At 42.4% G+C, this 18,803-nt stretch overlaps 1 protein-coding gene across 4 annotated transcripts; it reads right to left on the reverse strand.

Annotated features, from left to right (window-relative positions):
- Positions 1 to 984: 984 nt before the first annotated feature.
- On the reverse strand, positions 985 to 14,783 carry LOC123937254. Of its 4 annotated transcripts, none has more exons than XM_045997970.1 (3): positions 14,181 to 14,783; positions 12,492 to 12,688; positions 985 to 1,902 (listed from the first exon to the last, which is right to left on the reverse strand). In XM_045997970.1, the coding sequence occupies exon 3, from the start codon at positions 1,827 to 1,829 to the stop codon at positions 1,113 to 1,115; it is 717 nt and encodes a 238-aa protein (XP_045853926.1). In that variant the 5' UTR covers positions 1,830 to 1,902; positions 12,492 to 12,688; positions 14,181 to 14,783; the 3' UTR covers positions 985 to 1,112. The 4 variants fall into 4 exon arrangements, 3 of the variants coding, with proteins under 3 accessions (XP_045853926.1, XP_045853925.1, XP_045853927.1); XM_045997969.1 differs by having other exon boundaries at positions 14,082 to 14,783; XM_045997971.1 differs by lacking the exons at positions 12,492 to 12,688; positions 14,181 to 14,783 and adding an exon at positions 2,855 to 3,040.
- Between the last annotated feature and the right edge of the window lie 4,020 nt (positions 14,784 to 18,803).

The raw sequence follows: 18,803 nt of genomic DNA on the forward strand, positions 1-18,803 counted from the left end.
GTGTTGTTGTCAATATCCGACCTCTGTGCTTCCAAACCAAATTATAACTGGAAGACACGCTTTGGGATAAAGAAGAAAATAGCTCCTAGCTGGTTAAGTGGTTTGGGATAAAGAAGAAAATAGCTCCTAGCTGGTTAAGCGTCTGTCTCCGGCTGGAGTCATGATCCCAGGGTCCTGGGATGCAGTCCTGCCTCTGGCTCCCTGCTCAGCCCAGAGCAGCTGCTCCCTTCCCGTCTACCCCTCCCCCTGGCTCGTGCTCTCTCGCTCTCTCTCAAATAAATAAAATCTTAACAATACATGCATACACACAAACAACAACAACAAGGCTGCAAATCCCTCCCAGAGCAAGGGACGGGCGTTTTTACGGGGAAATACAGGGTCTAGCTGGTTTCATCAGGAACTGCCAGCCTTTGTCCTCTTCGGTGTGGTACCAGGTTCCTGAAGCAGAAAGCTAAGAAAGGAGGAGGGGAGTTTTTCAGAAAAGAGTTAAAAGGTTTCTTTTAAATAGAGCTTCCCTGAGAGCCTGGGCGGCTGGGTGGGTGCAACATCCAAGTCCATTTCCGCTCAGGTCAGGATCTCAGGGTCTTGGGTTCAGCTGGGCATTGAGCTCAGGGTGGGCTAGAGATCCTCTCCCTCTGCTCCTCCCCGCAATCGCTCTCTAAATAAGTAAACAAACAAACAAATAAAATCTTTTTTTTTTTTTAAGATTTTATTGATTGGGGTCACTGGGTGGCTCAGAGGGTTAAAGCCTCTGCCTTCGACTCAGGTCATGATCCCAGGGTCCTGGGATGGAGTCCTGCATCGGGTTCTCTGCTCAGCAGGGAGCCTGCTTCCCCTTTCTCTGCCTGCCTCTCTGCCTGCTTGTGATCTCTGTCTGTCAAATAAATAAATTTTTAAAAATTTTGGGAAAAAAAAGATTTTATTGATTTATTTGACAGAGATAGAGCACCCCAAGCAGGGGAGCGGCAGAGGGAGAGGGAGAAGCAGGCTCCCCGCAGAGCAGGGGGTCCCATGCGGGACTTGACCCCGGGACCCTGGATCATGACCTGAGTGGAAGGCAGATACTTTGCTGACTGATCACCCAGCCGCCGCGATCATTTTTTTTTTTTTTTTTAATATCGAGCTTCGCTGGAGCACTGGTGCAGCCGTTTTGATTTTTTTTCCAACTTCATGCTTTTGAGCGGTTTCAGTGTTACTTTTTCCGAAACTTTCCCATCTTGTCTCGTTCCGTCTTTCTCCGATTTACAGGAGGCAGGGAATCTGGTCCTGATACGACTCATGTACAGGTGAGACGGGCCCCGCGGGACGAGCTCGTGCCCACAGCAGAGACGCAGCGAACGAAGCGCAGCGCTAAGTGCCTCCCGAAAGCCAGGCTGGCGGGGGCCACTCGCGCCCGAGCCCCTGACTGCTCGGAGGCCGTCGCGCTGACCGAGCAGCTGAGAGCAGCAGTAACAGTCCAAACTCTGCCCACGCCTGTCCGTGGGGACTGAGCGCGGGGTTTCCTGTGCAGTTGCGCTCAGGCCGACGGACGTTCGTCCGTCTTCATTCGCAGAAGCTGGACGGAGTGGAAGCAACCAGCCGCGGGGCCCCTTGAGCATCTCCCTCCTGGCGCTCGGTGCACAGGGTCCCCGCAGGCAACCAGCCCGTTCCTGCAGCGGCTGCAGATGCCTGAGGTTCCCAAGATAGACCGGCGGGAGCTGTCCTTTCGCATCAGCCCTCGGAAGGCAGGCAGCGTCCTTCCCACTGCGTTCTGGCCGGCAGGCCCTGCAGATGCCCCAGCAGCTTGGAGAGGATAGACTGCGGTGTTTGATCAATGGAGTTTCCACCATCCGTACAAAATGTTTAGATCAACACATTTGTCATCCGCGGTGGTAATGCAGAACACGACAACGCGCTCCCAGGCTGGGGAAATGATGTAAATAGGGGTCAGATCCAAGTATAGATTTGCTGACCAGAAGGAAAATCACCAACATCTTATAAAAATTACTTTCTAGGTCAGTAATCTGTGGAGTAGTTCGTAGAATAAATTTAGATATAAAATTAGATGAAAATAATAAATATAAACACAGAATAAGGTCAATACTGCTTCGAACTTAAGATCAAATAAAGTGAATTTGTCTCCAATGAGTTTTTTTTCACCCAGTCTATCATATCTGGCTCCTTGTCATTCATATGTTCCCAGTTATGATGTCTCATACACTCCCGTTAAACCAACAAATACACTCAGCTGTTACTCTAATTTCTAATAGATTATCTGTATGTAAAAAGCAGAGAATTGGGGACACCGGGGTGGCTCAGTCAGTTAAACATCTGCCTTTGACTCAGGTCATGGTCTCAGGGTCCTGGGATCAAGCCCCACATCAGGCTCCCTGCTCAGCAGGGAGTCTGTTTCTCCCTCTGACCCTCCCCGCTCTTATGCTCTGTCTCTCTCTCAAATAAATAAAATCTTATTTTAAAAAAAGAAGCAGAGAATCACATAGTGATGCATCGTCAGTAATTAACTCAAAGATAGCAATGATGAAAGCTGTGATTAATTTTGATGCAAGTAAAATCAATACTCTCATCGGTTGGCAATTATATATAGTCATTTATATAATTTTTAATTGGTATGTCTGTACTTCAAAATGGTGGCTCCAAGCATTTCCATGTAACCATGGAAACACTGAGTAAATATAATGCAAACACTAAGTAAAATTGTCTGACATGTTAAAATTTTAGAACTGCAACATTATGTCCATGAATATACGATAGATCATGGTTCCTGAAAATAGACCTCCCAGGTCTTTCTTCTATTACTTAGCTATTCCTGAAAAACAACCATGAAGCCAGGATGTGCTGTGGTTTAATACTTAACTAAAAAGAAGAGACGGTTCTCTCCGGAGCACGTGTCTGTGACACTGATCACTGTCTCCACTCGTCTGCTGCAATTTACGAGAAGAGTATGCAAAACATGAAAGGACTGGACTTCCACCTAGAAATTCGGGCTTTCAGAGCATACCAGCTGCAAGACCTCGATCTACCCACACCTTTGTTCGTGCTCCAAGGGCAACGAGGTCATCACTATTTATCATTCATCTCCTTCAGGAAGATTTGAGACAAAGGAAAGACAAGAAATAACAAGTCATTTGAACACCACTGTCTCTCTGACTTGCATACCTAAGAGATTTGATTCTTTTCTGCTACTTTATACAAAATTCAGTACCATTGACCCCTTTCCAATCAGAGATTGATCTGTGACTCTGCCAGTCCAGAACACAATCTTTACAAAATAGAATCAAGGGTTGTTTCTCGTGCTCCTCACCCTCCCCTCCCTCATAAAAGACTCTTTTATCTCATTAACTAGGTTGCTAAGAACATCAGTGATGATTAGGACTTTTCTGGATGGAGCCCTTTTTTCTATGCACAGATAATTAAGAAAACACATGATTTGATTTTAAACCCAGCCACAACACAACTTTAAAATAACTATTGTCCATACTTAGTGAAGTTTCATTTAGAAAGACATGCTTTCCCAGCCACCATCCACACATCCAGCCTCTGTGTTAAGTCACTCCACTCTCTTTTAACAACCAGGCTAGGGGCACCAGGGTGGCTCAGTCGGTTAAGCAGCTACCTTCAGCTCAGGTCATGATCCTGGCATCCTGGCACCCCGGCACCCTGGCATTCTAGGACCCAGCCTTGTTTGGGGCTTCCTGTTTTTCAGCAGGGAGTTTTCTCGTCCCTCTCCTTCTGCCCCTCCCCACTGCTCATGTTCTCTCATTGTCTCTCAAACAAATAAATAAAATCTTCAAAAAAAAAATAGCCAGGCTAAGAGGGAACTTGTGGTTCATATCTACATTATGCAGGTAGAACAGAAAGAAGAGGGATTTGGGGGAAGATGTCCCTCATCTCATAATCCATACTTTATTTGACCCCCAAAATGGAAACCTCTCCCCTGCATCGGGGGTTAGGCAACAAGTAAGCCTCTTCAGAATTTAAAAGGAATGGATGATGCTTCTTCCTTCAAAACCTAAAAGAAGGGGCACCTGGGTGGCTCAGTGGGTTAAGCCGCTGCCTTCAGCTCAGGTCATGATCTCAGGGTCCTGGGATCGAGTCCCGCATCAGGCTCTCTGCTCAGCAGGGAGCCTGCTTCTCTTCCTCTCTCTCTGCCTGCCTCTCTATCTACTTGTGATCTCTCTCTGTCAAATAAATAAATAAAATCTTTAAAAAAAAAAAACAAAACCTAAAAGAAGCAGTAGTACTTGACCAGTACCGCTCTTGGGCCTAGGCACACAGAGCTCTAACTCTGGGCACCAAACTTTAAGATACCCTATCCTCCCCTTTGTCCAGCCAGGACCCCCTGCCCTCCCACCATGGGGCTACGTATATATCAAGCCAAAGGGACATGCCCACCCTAAAATCAACTCTTCCTCCTTCTAGACCTCATTCTAGTACCCAGGATGCCAGAATTCCATTCCGTTCCAGCACCTACATAGGTCTCTTCTCTAGGGGAACACATGATTGGTGTGCCAAGAGGCACTTGTTTGTAGAGGTTGTAGACAGGCTTTAGATAGATGGACCAACATCTTCACGTGCATACTATGACATCGTCACAGAGGCAGACAGAGCTGGATCTGGGAGGGAAACAGAGACAGGCCACAGGGTCGAGGCGGCCTTTCTGCATTTTGCCAAGTTCTTCTACAGAATTCAGAGGCATCTAAGAATTTCAGGCCTAAACCTGGATTTTCAGGTTGTTATAAAATTATGTTTGCCAAACCAGGAGGATAGAACATATTTTATTTATTTAACAGTTTGTCAGATGTATTTCAAACTGTCAAATATTTAAACATGTGCTCTGTGGGCCTCTATTTCTGCCTTTCCACCTGGGCCGGCAGTTCCAGGTCAGGTCCTCATTTTACAGGTACTGAAATGGATCAAGTAGGTGACTTCTTCCTCCCCCCACCCCCACGAAAACATGAAAACAATACACAGCCTCATTCACACAGGCTTCTTTTTTTTTAAGATTTTATTTATTTATTTGACAGAGAGAGATCACAAGCAGGCAGAGAGGCAGGCAGAGAGAGAGGAAGGGAAGCAGGCCCCCCGCTGGGCAGCTTAAGAGCAAATTGCACCCAGGCTCTTCAGCATGGTGACGTCAAGCAAGCTGCTGGCACTCTTTCCTCCAAGGCTGGAAAACTATAAACGTGAAGGGAAACTAAAATGATTCAAAGAACCAACAACCAAAATAACAAGAATTATGAGAATCTTTGGAGAGTCTGAAGGCTGGGGAATTCCCTAAAGTCCGTCTTAGTCTCGGGAACATTGAGTTGGGAGAGAGATTGAGTGGAATGGATTCAACCCTGGGCAGAGTAAGTGGAAGAAAGCTTCTATAATCTGCTCAGGCATCCAGGAAAGTTTAAAACACTAATAAGATCATAAAACGTGGGCTGAATAAATGAGAAGACAGTCCATGCTCTTGAAGTGAATAACTCACTATCACAAAAATATCAATCCTCTTCAAATTTATAAGTTAAATGCAATCCCCCATTAAAATTCCAGGTGAATTTTTTAAAAATTCATTCAAAATCCTTATTTGAAAATGTATGCAGAAATTTTTAAAACTACAAGAAAGAAGTCAAAAAAGGAAGAGTAATGTGTGGGAATGTACATAAGCAGATATTAAGATATAATAAAAAACATACAAATATTAATTTTTTTCAAATATTAAACAATATAACAACATACAAATAGTTAAGTAAAATAGAATAGAAATCCAGGTCTATATGGAACTTAAAACTATAGTAATGGCATCATAAATCACTGTGAAAAGGTTGAATTGTTTTGTAGATATTGTGACTTTTTTCTTCAATGTGTAGGAAAATTAAATTGGAATGTTATCAAATAGCATATGTGAAGATACAATGGGACTAAACTCTTTAAGGTAAACTTAGAATACTCTGGAATTAATAGGGAAGACTGTAAGTAAACATATTCATAACATGGGGTCAGGAACAACCTACTTCAAAAAGATTCAAAAAAGGACAAATCTTTAGCAAAATAGTGATGGATTTGCAATTCTAAAACTAACAAGGCATTAAAATTTAGAAAATAAACGAAAATCCACAAATAAAATGAAATAAAATGCACCATCAAATGACCAGTGGAACCACAGAGGATTTTTAGGGTAGTAAAGCTATTCTGCACAATTCTGTGACAGTGGACAAAGGACATTATGCATTTGTCAAAACCCACAGAACTGTACAACCCGAATGCTGAACCTTAATGTATGCAACTTCAAAAACATCATTTATTAGGTCAAAGATCACAGGAAAGAATGCAGACTTTGACAAGAGAATTTAACTGTATTATAAATGTATGAAACAACTTCACCAGAAGGGTTAGGGGGAAATGGTGTCAACCCACACAACTTTAGAAACAAATGAAGTCTGTTAAGATGAAGGACAAAAGGAATAATGCCTAAGCACTGCACTCCAGTTGATAAAGTTGTTTCCCATGGAGATACTTGTTAACAATTCTGAGACTGCTACCATGGGTATTGGGACTGAATTATTAGTAAGTGGATGGAAGATACTAGGAGCCAAGTTTCTCGCTGTTGGAACGGACATTTACAAATAAGCGAGGCGAGGAGGCTGAAATGATCCAGGTGGGAATGGAGTCGAGTTGGAGACACCAGTAAGAACCCATGTTTAACTTAAGGTAGCTACAGATGGTTACACACAGAAATATTTATGAATGTGTGCATATACACTGGGTTTCGTACACACACGTGTGTGCTTGCTCTGTCCACAGAGAAGGCCTGAAAGAAATGATAATCCAGAAGCCATGAACATACCCAGCACTCTGACCTTAGTTTCTAATACCATTCTCGCCAACAAAAGGAGTTAAGGATCTTTGGAGAAATGACCGTTAGTATTCAGAATGAGCCTAGAGTATACTGTAGTATCAGGAAGAATGGAAGTACTCAAAAAGGGGGGGGAACCCCACGAAGACTGGGGTAAGTCAGTGGGACAAAGTAACCAATATAAAGAGTTCCCAGTGGTCAAAGCTGGAACAAAATATATACAGTAGTATTGAATTATAACCTGAAGTATAAATAAATGTCCATGAGTTAGTCCACACTAATATAAATAAATGATTGTGTAAATTAATAAATGAGAGAGAAAAGACAAAACTTTCCTGCAAAAGCATTACAAATAAAGTATGTGAACATTTCCCCCTTAAAAAAGGGACCATATGTCCCCACGCCTTCTGCATGGACATTGCATAGTGAATTTCTTCCAAAGAATTATATTTAAAAGGGGGGGGGGAAGAGATTTCACAAGAGAGAAACCTGAAAAACACTGCTTTGGCCCACTCATCAAAATCAACATCAACAATCATAAATCATGCTGATAGAGTGTACCCTTTTTTTTTTAAGATTTTTTATTTATTTATTTGACAGAGAGAGATCACAAGTAGGCAGAGAGGCAGGCAGAGAGAGAGGAGTAAGCAGGCTCGCTGCTGAGCAGAGAGCCCGATTCGGGACTCGACCTCAGGACCCTGAGATCATGACCTGAGCTGAAGGCAGCGGCTTACACCACTGAGCCACCCAGGCGCCCCTAGAGTGTACCCTTGATATGATGGAATGAAAATGAAACTTGACTTCTTTGTTCTCCCTCCTAAAAAGCTGTAAACTCAATTTAGTAATGAGAAAAACATGAGACAAATTCCAAAAGAAGGACATTCTATAAAATACCTGGACCAGTATTCTTCAAACCTCTGTCAAGTTCATCAAAAACAAGAAAAGTCCAAGAAACCATCACTCCGGGAGGAGCCCAAGGAGACCCAAAGACTAAATAAAATGTGTTACCTGTTTGGGATCCTGGACCAAGAAAGCATATGAGGTAAAAAGTTAGGAAATCTAAATAAACTATCATTAATTAATTGTAACAAACGTATTATTCAAATGTAAGACGTTAATAGGGAAAACAGTGTGGGAGAAAGAAAGTGTGGGAACTGTACTATGGGCTCAGCTTTTCTCTAAATCTAAAACTGCTTTTAAAAAATAAAGCCTATTAATTTAAAAAAATGCAATTTACAGATGAGGAAATCCAAAAGACTTAAGAACATATAAAGAGATAATCACCAAACTCATTAATTATCATGAAATGCTGATTAAAACAACCATGAGATATCACTCTACGTCTGTGAGACTGGGTGAAATTACAAAGCTGTGTAAGGCCCGGGGTTGGTGGAGATCTGGGGACAAAGGCCCCCCGTTCACTGCTGGTTGGGGAGCAGGCTGGTCTACGTGGTCTGGGAGGAATCTAGAGGCTCATAGTCAATTACACACACACATAAACTCTGTACGTTCTGCACCTGGAGATACATAAAACATACCAAATTTTCACATGGTCCACAGGAGAACATGCAGGAGAATGCCTCAGTAGCACTGTTCGTGCAGGTAGAGAGTCAAATGAAAACTGTAAACCCTAGTTTACATGAAATGAAAAATGAAAACCCTAGCCTAGAAGAATAAACAGGTAGAATATTAAGAATGCACACCATGGGAAATTACACACATGTTAAACACAGCAAACAGTGTATGTATAGCAACATGGATGGGTCTTAAAATCAGTGCTGGCAAAAAAAATACAAAACACATAACATTTTTATACATAACCAATCTATATCAATTAAAAATACATATACGCATAGGCAGAAGGAAATGGGGTATGAGAAATGGGGGTAAATTAAATGAGAGCTGAGCCTTCCGTGACCCAAAGATGATAATGTGCATTAACGGAAGGGTATGATTAACAACATTAACTAGGCTTTGGCACTTGAGACCCAACAAGAGAAAAGATCCCAAGTCAGATATAGAATTAAGGCCTGATGGGGTGCCTGGGTGGCTCAGTGGGTTAAGCCTCTGCCTTCAGCTCAGGTCATGATCTCAGGGTTCTCGGATGGAGCCCTGCATCAGGCTCCCTGCTCAGTAGGGAGTCTGCTTCCCTCTCTCTCTTCCTGCCTCTCTGCCTACTTGTGATTTCTCTCTCTCTGTCAAATAAATAAATAAAATATTAAAAAAAAAAGAATTAAGGCCTGAGGACTTCATCATTCCTACAATTGAGGTCTTGTCCAGCTCTACACTGTCCACAGTTTTTCCAAGACGTCTCTCACAGTCTGTGATACCAGCTGAGGGAGACGAGGATACTACATGGTGTCCAAAAAAATTCTCCACTGTAAATCATTTAGGGCTCCCGTACCCATATCTCCTTGGTACAGGCCCAATCTGTCATAAAGATGCCATTCTCAGAGATCAGGGGCACCTGTGGTCTCCTGCTCAGAAACCAGTAAATCCAGGAGCAGGCCAAACTTTGCATCTTCTATGTGCTCTCGAAGAGTAGCCTATGTTGTCGTTTACACTTGTAATACCAACCAGCTCCAACAACTGTTGAGAAAGAAAAGTGATAATGGCTCCCCAAGTTTGAGTCCTGCCGCAATATCATAACCCCTACATTGTACTGAGCAGAGCCAACTTTAACAGACTCAGAAGAAACTCTGATTTGTTCAAAACATTGAAGAACTACTCTCCAAGGAACAGAATTAGTTCTATGTGGTTAAAACAGAGACTGGTTCACGAGAAATGTTACCAGCCTCATGATTCCACTGAGTTAAGACTAGACTTTAATCCCTTCAAGATCTCTAACTGGAGCCATTAATAACAATTATTTTAACAGCTGAAAATTAGTGTGGACTATGTGCCAAGCATTGTTCAAAACAATTTTAACTGCACTACCTCATTCCAGCACACACACACACACAAAGCTCTATGAAATAGCTACAGTAATTATGCCAATGTGATAAAGCAGAAAATTGACAACCTAGGACCTTAAGTGACTGGCTGAAGGTTACCCATCAGTAAACGGCGGTGGAGCTGGGATTCAGAGCTGGGCAGGCTGATGTCAGAGCCGTGACTGATTGAAATATATATATATCAATATCACTGCCTCTGTCCACTAGGCTTGGCAACTTCTGTAAATTATGCCAAAGTTTCAATAGAAGAAATTTTTCATGGTTTGGTCAGGAAAGCATTGTCTACCCATATATTCTAATAGCCAGCTTCATTTTGTATATTTTCGTCTGGTCTGAAGATTTTAAAGTTTCCTTCCTCTCCTACTTCCTTCTTTCCTTTCTGGTACTGCCACAGAATTGCTAAAGATATGGCAGAATTTTTTTTAAAGACTGTATTTATGGGCGCCTGGGTGGCTCAGTGGGTTAAGCCGCTGCCTTCGGCTCAGGTCATGATCTCAGGGTCCTGGGATCGAGTCCCGCATCAGGCTCTCTACTCAGCAGCGAGCCTGCTTCCCTCTCTCTCTCTCTGCCTGCCTCTCTGTCTACTTGTGATCTCTCTCTGTCAAATAAATAAATAAAATATTAAAAAAAAGACTGTATTTATTTATTTGAGAGAGAATGAGAGAGAGAGAGAGAGAGTGCACATGCATGAGAGAGGGAGTGTCAGAGGGAGAAGCAGACTCCCCACCAAGCAGGGAGCCCAATGTGGGACTCAATCCTGGGACTCCAGGATCATGACCTGAGTCGAAGGCAGCTGCTTAACCAACTGAGCCACTCAGGTTCCCAATATGGCAGAATTTTTTAAATGTGCCCAGCATTTTGCAAAAATGAAAATTATAACAACTGATAAGACACTTGGTGATAGTTCTCATCTATTGGAGAATTTTATCTAGAACATATAGAAAAGAAATAAAAATAAGAAAAATCTTTAAAATTTTCCCTGTGGTTGAGATACTCAAAAAAAAAGAGAAGAACTATTTTTTTTTTTCCTGATAGAAGTCTGTCTCTCTCTGTCCCGGCCCCCATGCTATTTTTCAAAAACACCACCACCAGATAAAAACAGTTCTTACCTTCCCAGATATTCAGTATATTGTTTTAGGTAAAAGAATTGAAGAAACAAACTAGCACACATGCAAACAGAGAAGCCACCATTTTAAGTTACTGTCCGTTTCATGCATAGATTCAACAAACAAGTTCTTACAGAATATTTTAAATCTTGTATGGTCCCTGATATACAAAACAAATTTATCAGAAGTAGAAATAAAAGTCTATTTTGAAATAAGCATCTATGAAACGTGCTATAAAATTCCTCTACTGCTAAGACTATAATGGCATAAAGTGTATTTTATCGATGTATACTGTGCATTCTATTATGCCTACTCTATTAACTTTTTAAATCTCATCAACATCTTAAAAAATATTTATTTGTTTATGTGAGGGGGGCTGGAGCAGAAGGAGGGGGGAGAGAATCTCAAGCAGACTCCCCACTGAGCGTAGAGCCTGACATGGGGCTTGATCTCGAAACCCTGAGATCATGAGCAGAGCTGAAATCAAGAGTCAAGCGCTTAAAGGACTGAGCCACCCAGCCCACCCCTAATCTCGTTAACTTTAAAAAAAAAAATACTGACCAGCAGTCTGTTGATAGCCAATGTACTTGAAGGCTATCATAAGTTATCAAGTGTCTAAGAAATAGAAATTTATTCTAGTGTAAGCTTTAAAAAAAAAAGACTGCAGTTGTAGATCAAGGTAGAGACATAGTCGTAAAATATATAGATATGGAGACATAGATATATGTCCGCATTATACATACTAGTGTTCCCTTCCATTGCTATTATTAAGAACTGTCAGATAAAAATCTGTCAAAATAAAAAGTTGAATGATAACACATGTGCTGAAAGCCTCACTATACTTCAGGCAAATACACTGATTTTGGAGTCTGAATGGAAAGGAACTTTTGTTTCCCATCAGTGGAGTACTCGAGGAAAAGAGCACTGAGCTGAACAAAAGTAGAGACCAGAGTTGTATATATACATATAAAATAAATTCCCCAATCCGCCCCTACCCAGTCCCATCTGCAAAATATTGCCAGTACACTAAATAACCTCTCCAATTCCTTTTCCTCCTTATATCTCTGACAGCAGTTTACTGTGTGTGCTGGTGGTGCGGCTCCAAGCCCAGTTTCTGAAACTTTTAAAAATATTACTCAAATGAAACCAGATGGGGTCGGGAGGGAGACAAACCATAAGAGACTCCTAATCTTACAAAACAAAATGAGGGTCTCCGGGGGGTAGGAAGAGGAGGATGGGGTTATGGACACTGGGGAGGTTATGTGCTATGGTGAGTGCTGTGAAGTGTGTAAACCTGGTGATTCACAGACCTGTACCCCTGGGGCTAATAATACATTATATATTAATTTTAAAAAAATTAATAAAAAATATATTACCCAATTGTCCCACTAGATGGCAGCAGAATCCTGGTTACTGTGCAATTGCAGGCCCTGAATTCCCCCTTCTTATCATCCTGAATCCCGCTATCAAAAAGTTAATGGAAGGACTTTGCCCTGGTTATCAAAAGACCTGAGTTTCGCTCTCAGCTCTGCTATTTATTAACTGTATGATCTTGCGCATATGAGTGTGTTGAGGTTTCTGATTACCTACCACCACATTAAAGGGCGTCTTCCAGATCTAACGCTTAGATTGAATATTGTCGTCATAGCAAGAACATGATGTGTTCGAACAGGAATGACCTCTTTTTCTACCTTAAGCCATTCAAACCGTCAGCATTTGGCACGAAGAAAACTTCCATTCTTTCTCTGTAAGACCTTGGACAATTAACAATATTTTTGTTGCTTCGTCTGTAAAATGGGGAAAATATTAGTATTAACTGGTGTTATAATGAGTAAACAGATATGACGAGTAAAGCAGTGAATAAATGTTAGCTGTGATATCTTTTTATTGTTATGGTTTTGCTCCATGGCATCTGGCCTCTCGCAGACCATTATTCCTACCAGCGTTTTCTCCTGATACTTGAGGGGATATGCCAATGGCTTCAGGCTAACTCTCACTTACAGGCTGAGAGTCTGCACAGAACCAGCACACAGGTCCAGAAATCCCTCAGAGAATCCTCCCCACTCTAAGGAGCTACAAAAGTTCCAGGCTTGGATTTCTAAGTCCTAAAGGGGTCTAGGTGTTCCGCCTCAATTAATTCTCACTAAAACTCCTTGAAAGAGCCCTCTAAGTGTCCTCTGATGTGGAGCTCTACCCTGTAGTCTCGTGGATTCCTCCTTAAGGAATGCAGAGTAGACTTGAAGGTCAGCAGGTAAGGCGGGTGAGCTTCCGATCTTAGCAAAACACTGCAGAGACTAGTAACAGAATGATACCTATACCTTGATTGCAGAAGCCAATGTATCTGGCTCCTCCTTAAACTGGCTCTCTTGAGTCACCACAATCATCCATTATATTACTTCCAAATTAACATACTGTGTTATGTATTATGTGACAAGAGTTGCCACCTTCTCTCAGGTATTGGTTTAAAGCCTTGAACACATAAAATATTAAGGATGCCAAAGACATCAAGTCACTGAAACAGAATTCCTAGGAGTCTCTGTGCTGCTTTGACCTCATTAGCTATCATCGCTTTGAGAATACTGGATGCTAATAGCTAGCAAAATCAAGGTGCAAAGCAAAGCAAAACTAGCTGTAGTCACTACCAGGAACCATCCCTTAACTATCTATGTTGCAACAAATTTCTCTCTTTTTTTTTCTTTAATTCTATGTTTGGTATATAATTTATTTAGCAGTAATATAGATGTATGTTGAGGACTTGTTCTGTGTGACAGGATGAGTCCGGTCACAACACCAGGGCTGACAAGCAGTGATGAATCAGAGAACATGGCCCAACCACCCTAGATCAGAGCAGGTGGTGAGAAGGCAGCACCAGGGATGAGCTTGAACATCCAGCACCCTTTACACTCTGGCAGGGATGAGGATAAGAACGCGGATACTTCGGAGCATTCTGAGATCTGAGGCTGCTGGAGTCATGAGGAAACCAGAGAAAGCTGTGATTTCCCCTTTCATGAGGCAGTATTAATAACCCGTCTGCTTACACAGATTCTTGATTCACCAAGGATGCCAAAGGGCCTTCCAAAAGGCAAGTAAGATTAAATAGTTCTCCCATGCCTATCTCACCTTTAGAAAGAATAATGAATACAAAATAGAAGAACGGGGGAGGAGGGAGAAAAGGCCAACCTCCATTTACGTATTCTTTAGCTCAGGAAACAGTTCTGCTAACAGACCAGACTACACGGCTCTCAGGAGGGCAGACACCAAACCTGGCCTGTTTCTCACCAGCAACCCGTCCGGTGCCTGGCACTCACATGCTCGCCGTGAAGGTTAGCCTTCCTTACTGTGGCTGTGGATGATAACTGAGTATACACGAACTGCAAAAGTCTGTGATCGTGTCCTGCTGAGTGACCAAAGGACAGAGTCATAAACCCCCTGACCTTTAGCCCTCTCCTCTTCTTGGAGCTGAATTCGTATACGAACACACAAAAGAACATAACCACCTCAAACAAGAAGGGAAGCCAGGATATAGGCTTCAAAGGAGGCAAATGCCCCATGTGCCTGTTACAACCGGGGACCACCGGCACCCTGAACACCATCCCCACTACTGGTGAATTCTTTAGAATCACTTCACAAACAGTACAACAGGCGGCAAGTCAGAAGACCTGTAGCTTGCTCCTGCTCTGGGTATCCACCAGCCGTGAGACCTGAGCAAGTCACTGAATTTTGTTTGTTTATTTTTTTTCTTAAGTTAGACTAACAGGCTAATTTCAGCAATAATAGCCTGTTTCAGCGACAATATTCTGGTTCTAAGCTGATCACGAAGAAGAGAAAATTGGATTCAACAAGGGCCAGCCAGCGTTCCTGATCTGTATAAATTCCCACACAGTCTTTTACTCTCCCTAATCCACATACTTTTCAGTGTGTGAACAACTAAACTGCTTACAGGAGATTTACTAGTGACATAAACTCAAGGAGGATTCCAGGAAAATTACATGTAATCATCTTTCTGTGTGCTTTAGAGCAGTGTGAACTCTCACCGTTCCAACACGCTCCTGAATTTGCTAACGGCGAGCCTGGAAAAATTGAAAACAAAAACAAAAACAGTGAAAAACAAAACAAAATTTTTAAAAAACCCTTTAGAAATTGGAAGGGGAGGCGAACCATAAGAGACTACGGACTCTGAAAAACAACCTGAGGGTTTTGAAGGGGCGGGGTGGGAGGTTGGGGGAACCAGGTGGTGGGTAATAGGGAGGGCACGTATTGCATGGAGCACTGGGTGTGGTACAAAAACAATGAATACTGTTACGCTGAAAAAAATAAATAAATAAATAAATTTCTGACATTTAAAAAAAAACCTTTTAAACAGCTTAACGTTAAGCTTTAAAAAAATATAAGGATCGGGGCGCCTGGGTGGCTCAGTGGTTTAAGCCTCTGCCTTCGGCTCAGGTCATGATCTCAGGGTCCTGGGATCGAGCCCCGCATCGGGCTCTCGGTTCAGTGAGGAGCCTGTTTCTCCCTCTCTCTCTGCCTGCCTCTCTGACTACTTGTGACTTCTCTCTCTCTGTCAAATAAATAAATAAAATATGAAAAAAAAATAAGGATCTTTATACTTTATTCAAGAAATTTTAAGTTTCCCCAGCTGTCACATGAAAATGACGGTGAGCAAGTGTTAATAAATGAAATTATCAGAAGACAATGGCGGGGGTGGGGGTAGGCAGAGGGAAGTGAGCCCTGGGGTTTCTGGGATGCTCAGCTTACATTCTTGCGACCCTGACGCTTCCTGTGTATGGTGTCCTACAGCCTTCAAGGAAGGGTAGGAGCGGGGATGATGTGTTTGGGAGCTGAGACAGCCTGGGTGACATTATGAGAAGACCCCCTTCACATGACCGCTCATCCACACCGTCCCACCTGGGCGCCCCTTTTCTCCACCAAGGCTATGACTGCAAAGGTTCATCCCTTCAACGTCACTGCCTTCCGATCTAATATGCATTTTCTATCCAGTTCCAGTTGGGAGGAAGACAGAATCAGCCTTCTGTTCTGTTTCTCCCACAGAATGTAGCTAGAAACTGAAAGGTAATTCATGGAACAGGTGGGCTAGGAAGGAGGACGGGGTCTGGAACACCATGGAAACAACAGTGTATTTACCTTTCTGTACCCCTGTTGTCCCCTGGCCTAACTGCCAAAGTGCCTACACCCAGAGGTGAACATTAGCGAACAAAGAAAGTTCCAGGCAAACCTCCCTAGTCTAGGCTTGAGGAGTGAGGTTGAGGGGTCACTTGCCAGCACAGAGCAGGAGGGTCCATGGGGGTCTAAAATTCTGAAGGAGGAACCCCTATTTCCCTGCTTGGAAGAGCTACGGTACTAAGACCTCAGAGAGTGGGGAGGCAGAGGTGAAGTCTCACTGTCTGTCTCCCTCTCTCTCCTTCAACCTCCAAGCCACAAACACTGGCAGAGCCATGAGAAATGCTGGCAGAGCCATGAGAAATGCTGGCAGAGCAGAGTAAATCAGATTTCAGATTTCTGGCAGCAGGACTTAAAAGGGGGGCCTTGGGGACATGGAAAGGCATGGGGAAAACACAGAAAGGGAGGAGCTCAAGGAAGCCATCTTCCAGAGTTCGCTGTGCACTCCTGGTCTCACCCCAACCTGGGCATGCATGGGGCTGACCCCAGATGCCCCAGGAAACACTCTGAGAAGTCAACTAAAAGTTCAATCATTGCCCAGGTACCAGACTTGCAAATCAAATATGGTACACTCACAGGTCAGATCCAAACAGGACTGTGAAGACTTGGAGAGCAAGAATGAAAGAGGAGCTATCCCAGCAGACTCAGCTGACACTGAAAGAAAAATGAGGGGACACGACACAGATGTCTATGCACATAAATTTGGTGAAATAATATAGATGAAATAGACTAATAATTGTTCAAAAACCACACAGTATCTAAATTTATCTGAGATGAAACCATTCTGGAGCTCAGAAGCTAAAATCAAAGTATGGGCAGGTCTGTCTTCCTTCCTGAAAGCTCAAGAGGTGAATCCCGAATCCTTTATGTAGCCTCTTCCAGGTTTTAGAGTCCACCCACATTCCTTGGCTCATGGCCCTCTTCCTGCGTCTTCAAAGCCAACTTCACATCTCCCTCTGCCTTTGGTCTGTAATTACATTTCCCTCTGACTCTTCTGCTTCTTTCTTCAGTTTTTAAGGACCCTTGTGATCACATTGGGCCCACCCAGATAATCCAGGATAATCTCCCTATTTTAAATCCAGCTGATTAGCAACTAATTCCATTTACAACCTTAATTCCCCCTTGCTATGTAACTTGACATACTCACAGATTCTAGGGATTAGGATGTGGACATCTTTGAGTGGCCATTATTGCTCCTGACATAGCAGACCAAGTACTAGCTGATGAATTTTAAGAATCCAACATGGAACTTAAAAAGATCCTGGGATGTTTAAGGCAAAGCTAAAGCTAAGGAAGGATTTCACACAGAGACCAAAGAGAGCTTACTCATATATGACTGAAAATTCAAAATTTTTCTCATAAATTCTCCATACCTCGTTAATGTTACCCAAAGGTCAGTGATGGTTTGGGTCAATAATTCCATAAGCAGAGGTTGAATTTAGAGTCCATTTGGGGCACCTGGGTGGCTTAGCCAGGCTTCGACTCAGATCATGATTTCAAGGTCCTGGGATGGAGTATAGCGTAGGGCTCTCTGCTCAGCGGGGAGGAGTCTGTTTCTCCCTCTCCCTCTGCTCCTCCCTCCCCTTTGTATGCTCTCTTGCTCTCTCTCAAATAAATAAATAATTTTTTTAAAAGATAAATAAATGAAAGTCCATTTGGTGTTCTGTGTGGTTAGGAAACCAAAGGAAGACATCATGTATTATAAAATATAAGCCAAACTGAATTTATAAATGTATCTTAACCTGATAAATGTGATCATAGAACACAAAGAAGCACAACTTACTGATGTACCTGAAATAAAATGAATAGAATTTCATTAGTGGAGGAAAAATTCTGGGAAGAAAATAGAAAAATGTATAGAAAAATACCATAATAACCAAAATTCTTCTTTTTTTTAAAGATTTTATTTATTTATTTGACAGAGAGATGACAAGTAGTCAGACAGGCAGGCAGAGTGACAGGGGTGAAGCAGGCTCGCTGCCGAGCAGATAGCCCGATGCGGGGCTCGATCCCGGAACCCCGGAATCATGACCTGAGCCGAAGGCAGAGGTTTTAACCCACTGAGCCACCCAGGCACCCCTCCAAAATTATTCTTACACAATGTGTGTTTTTGAAAAATAATCATGTGATTAATCATATAATTATGACCATATAGGGTGAATGGAAGCAATATTTATAAAGACAATACCCTTGTGTTGGAAATAAAAACATCTCCATCTGACAATAGCTAATGAGAAATGTAATCTAGGATTCTATTAGAAAGTGGACAATCTGTGGCTTGTCAATAGACAATATTGACAAGTGATTGTTGCTCTATGTTAGTAAGTATATTTCTGGGGAACAGAGATACCAATGATTCTCAAGCTTTCTTCCTCAGAGGATATGCAATGGTCATAAATGAGATTGAAGCTCAATTTTCTATACAGTTTCTATACTATTTCTATACTCTTTCTGATGCCACCTTTTCTTTCACTCAGGTAATATAGTCAACAATTTGAGAATTAAATTCATGTTATTATAGACATAACACAAGAGCTTCTTGTGTTTTCTTGAATTTTCCCTCCTTCTAATACCTAAATAATTACCATCTGGATCTCCATTATGTATGATGACACAAAGTACTCCTTCATAAGTTCTGAGAATCTGCAAATGGAGCTGACATCCTCCTGGTTGTGGCCATGCCAGGCTTCCCCACCACTTTTCCCCAGCCCCACCATCTCACAG

Source organism: Meles meles, chromosome 2, assembly GCF_922984935.1.
Source record: "Meles meles chromosome 2, mMelMel3.1 paternal haplotype, whole genome shotgun sequence".
In the NCBI taxonomy this organism is placed as follows: Eukaryota; Metazoa; Chordata; class Mammalia; order Carnivora; family Mustelidae; genus Meles; species Meles meles.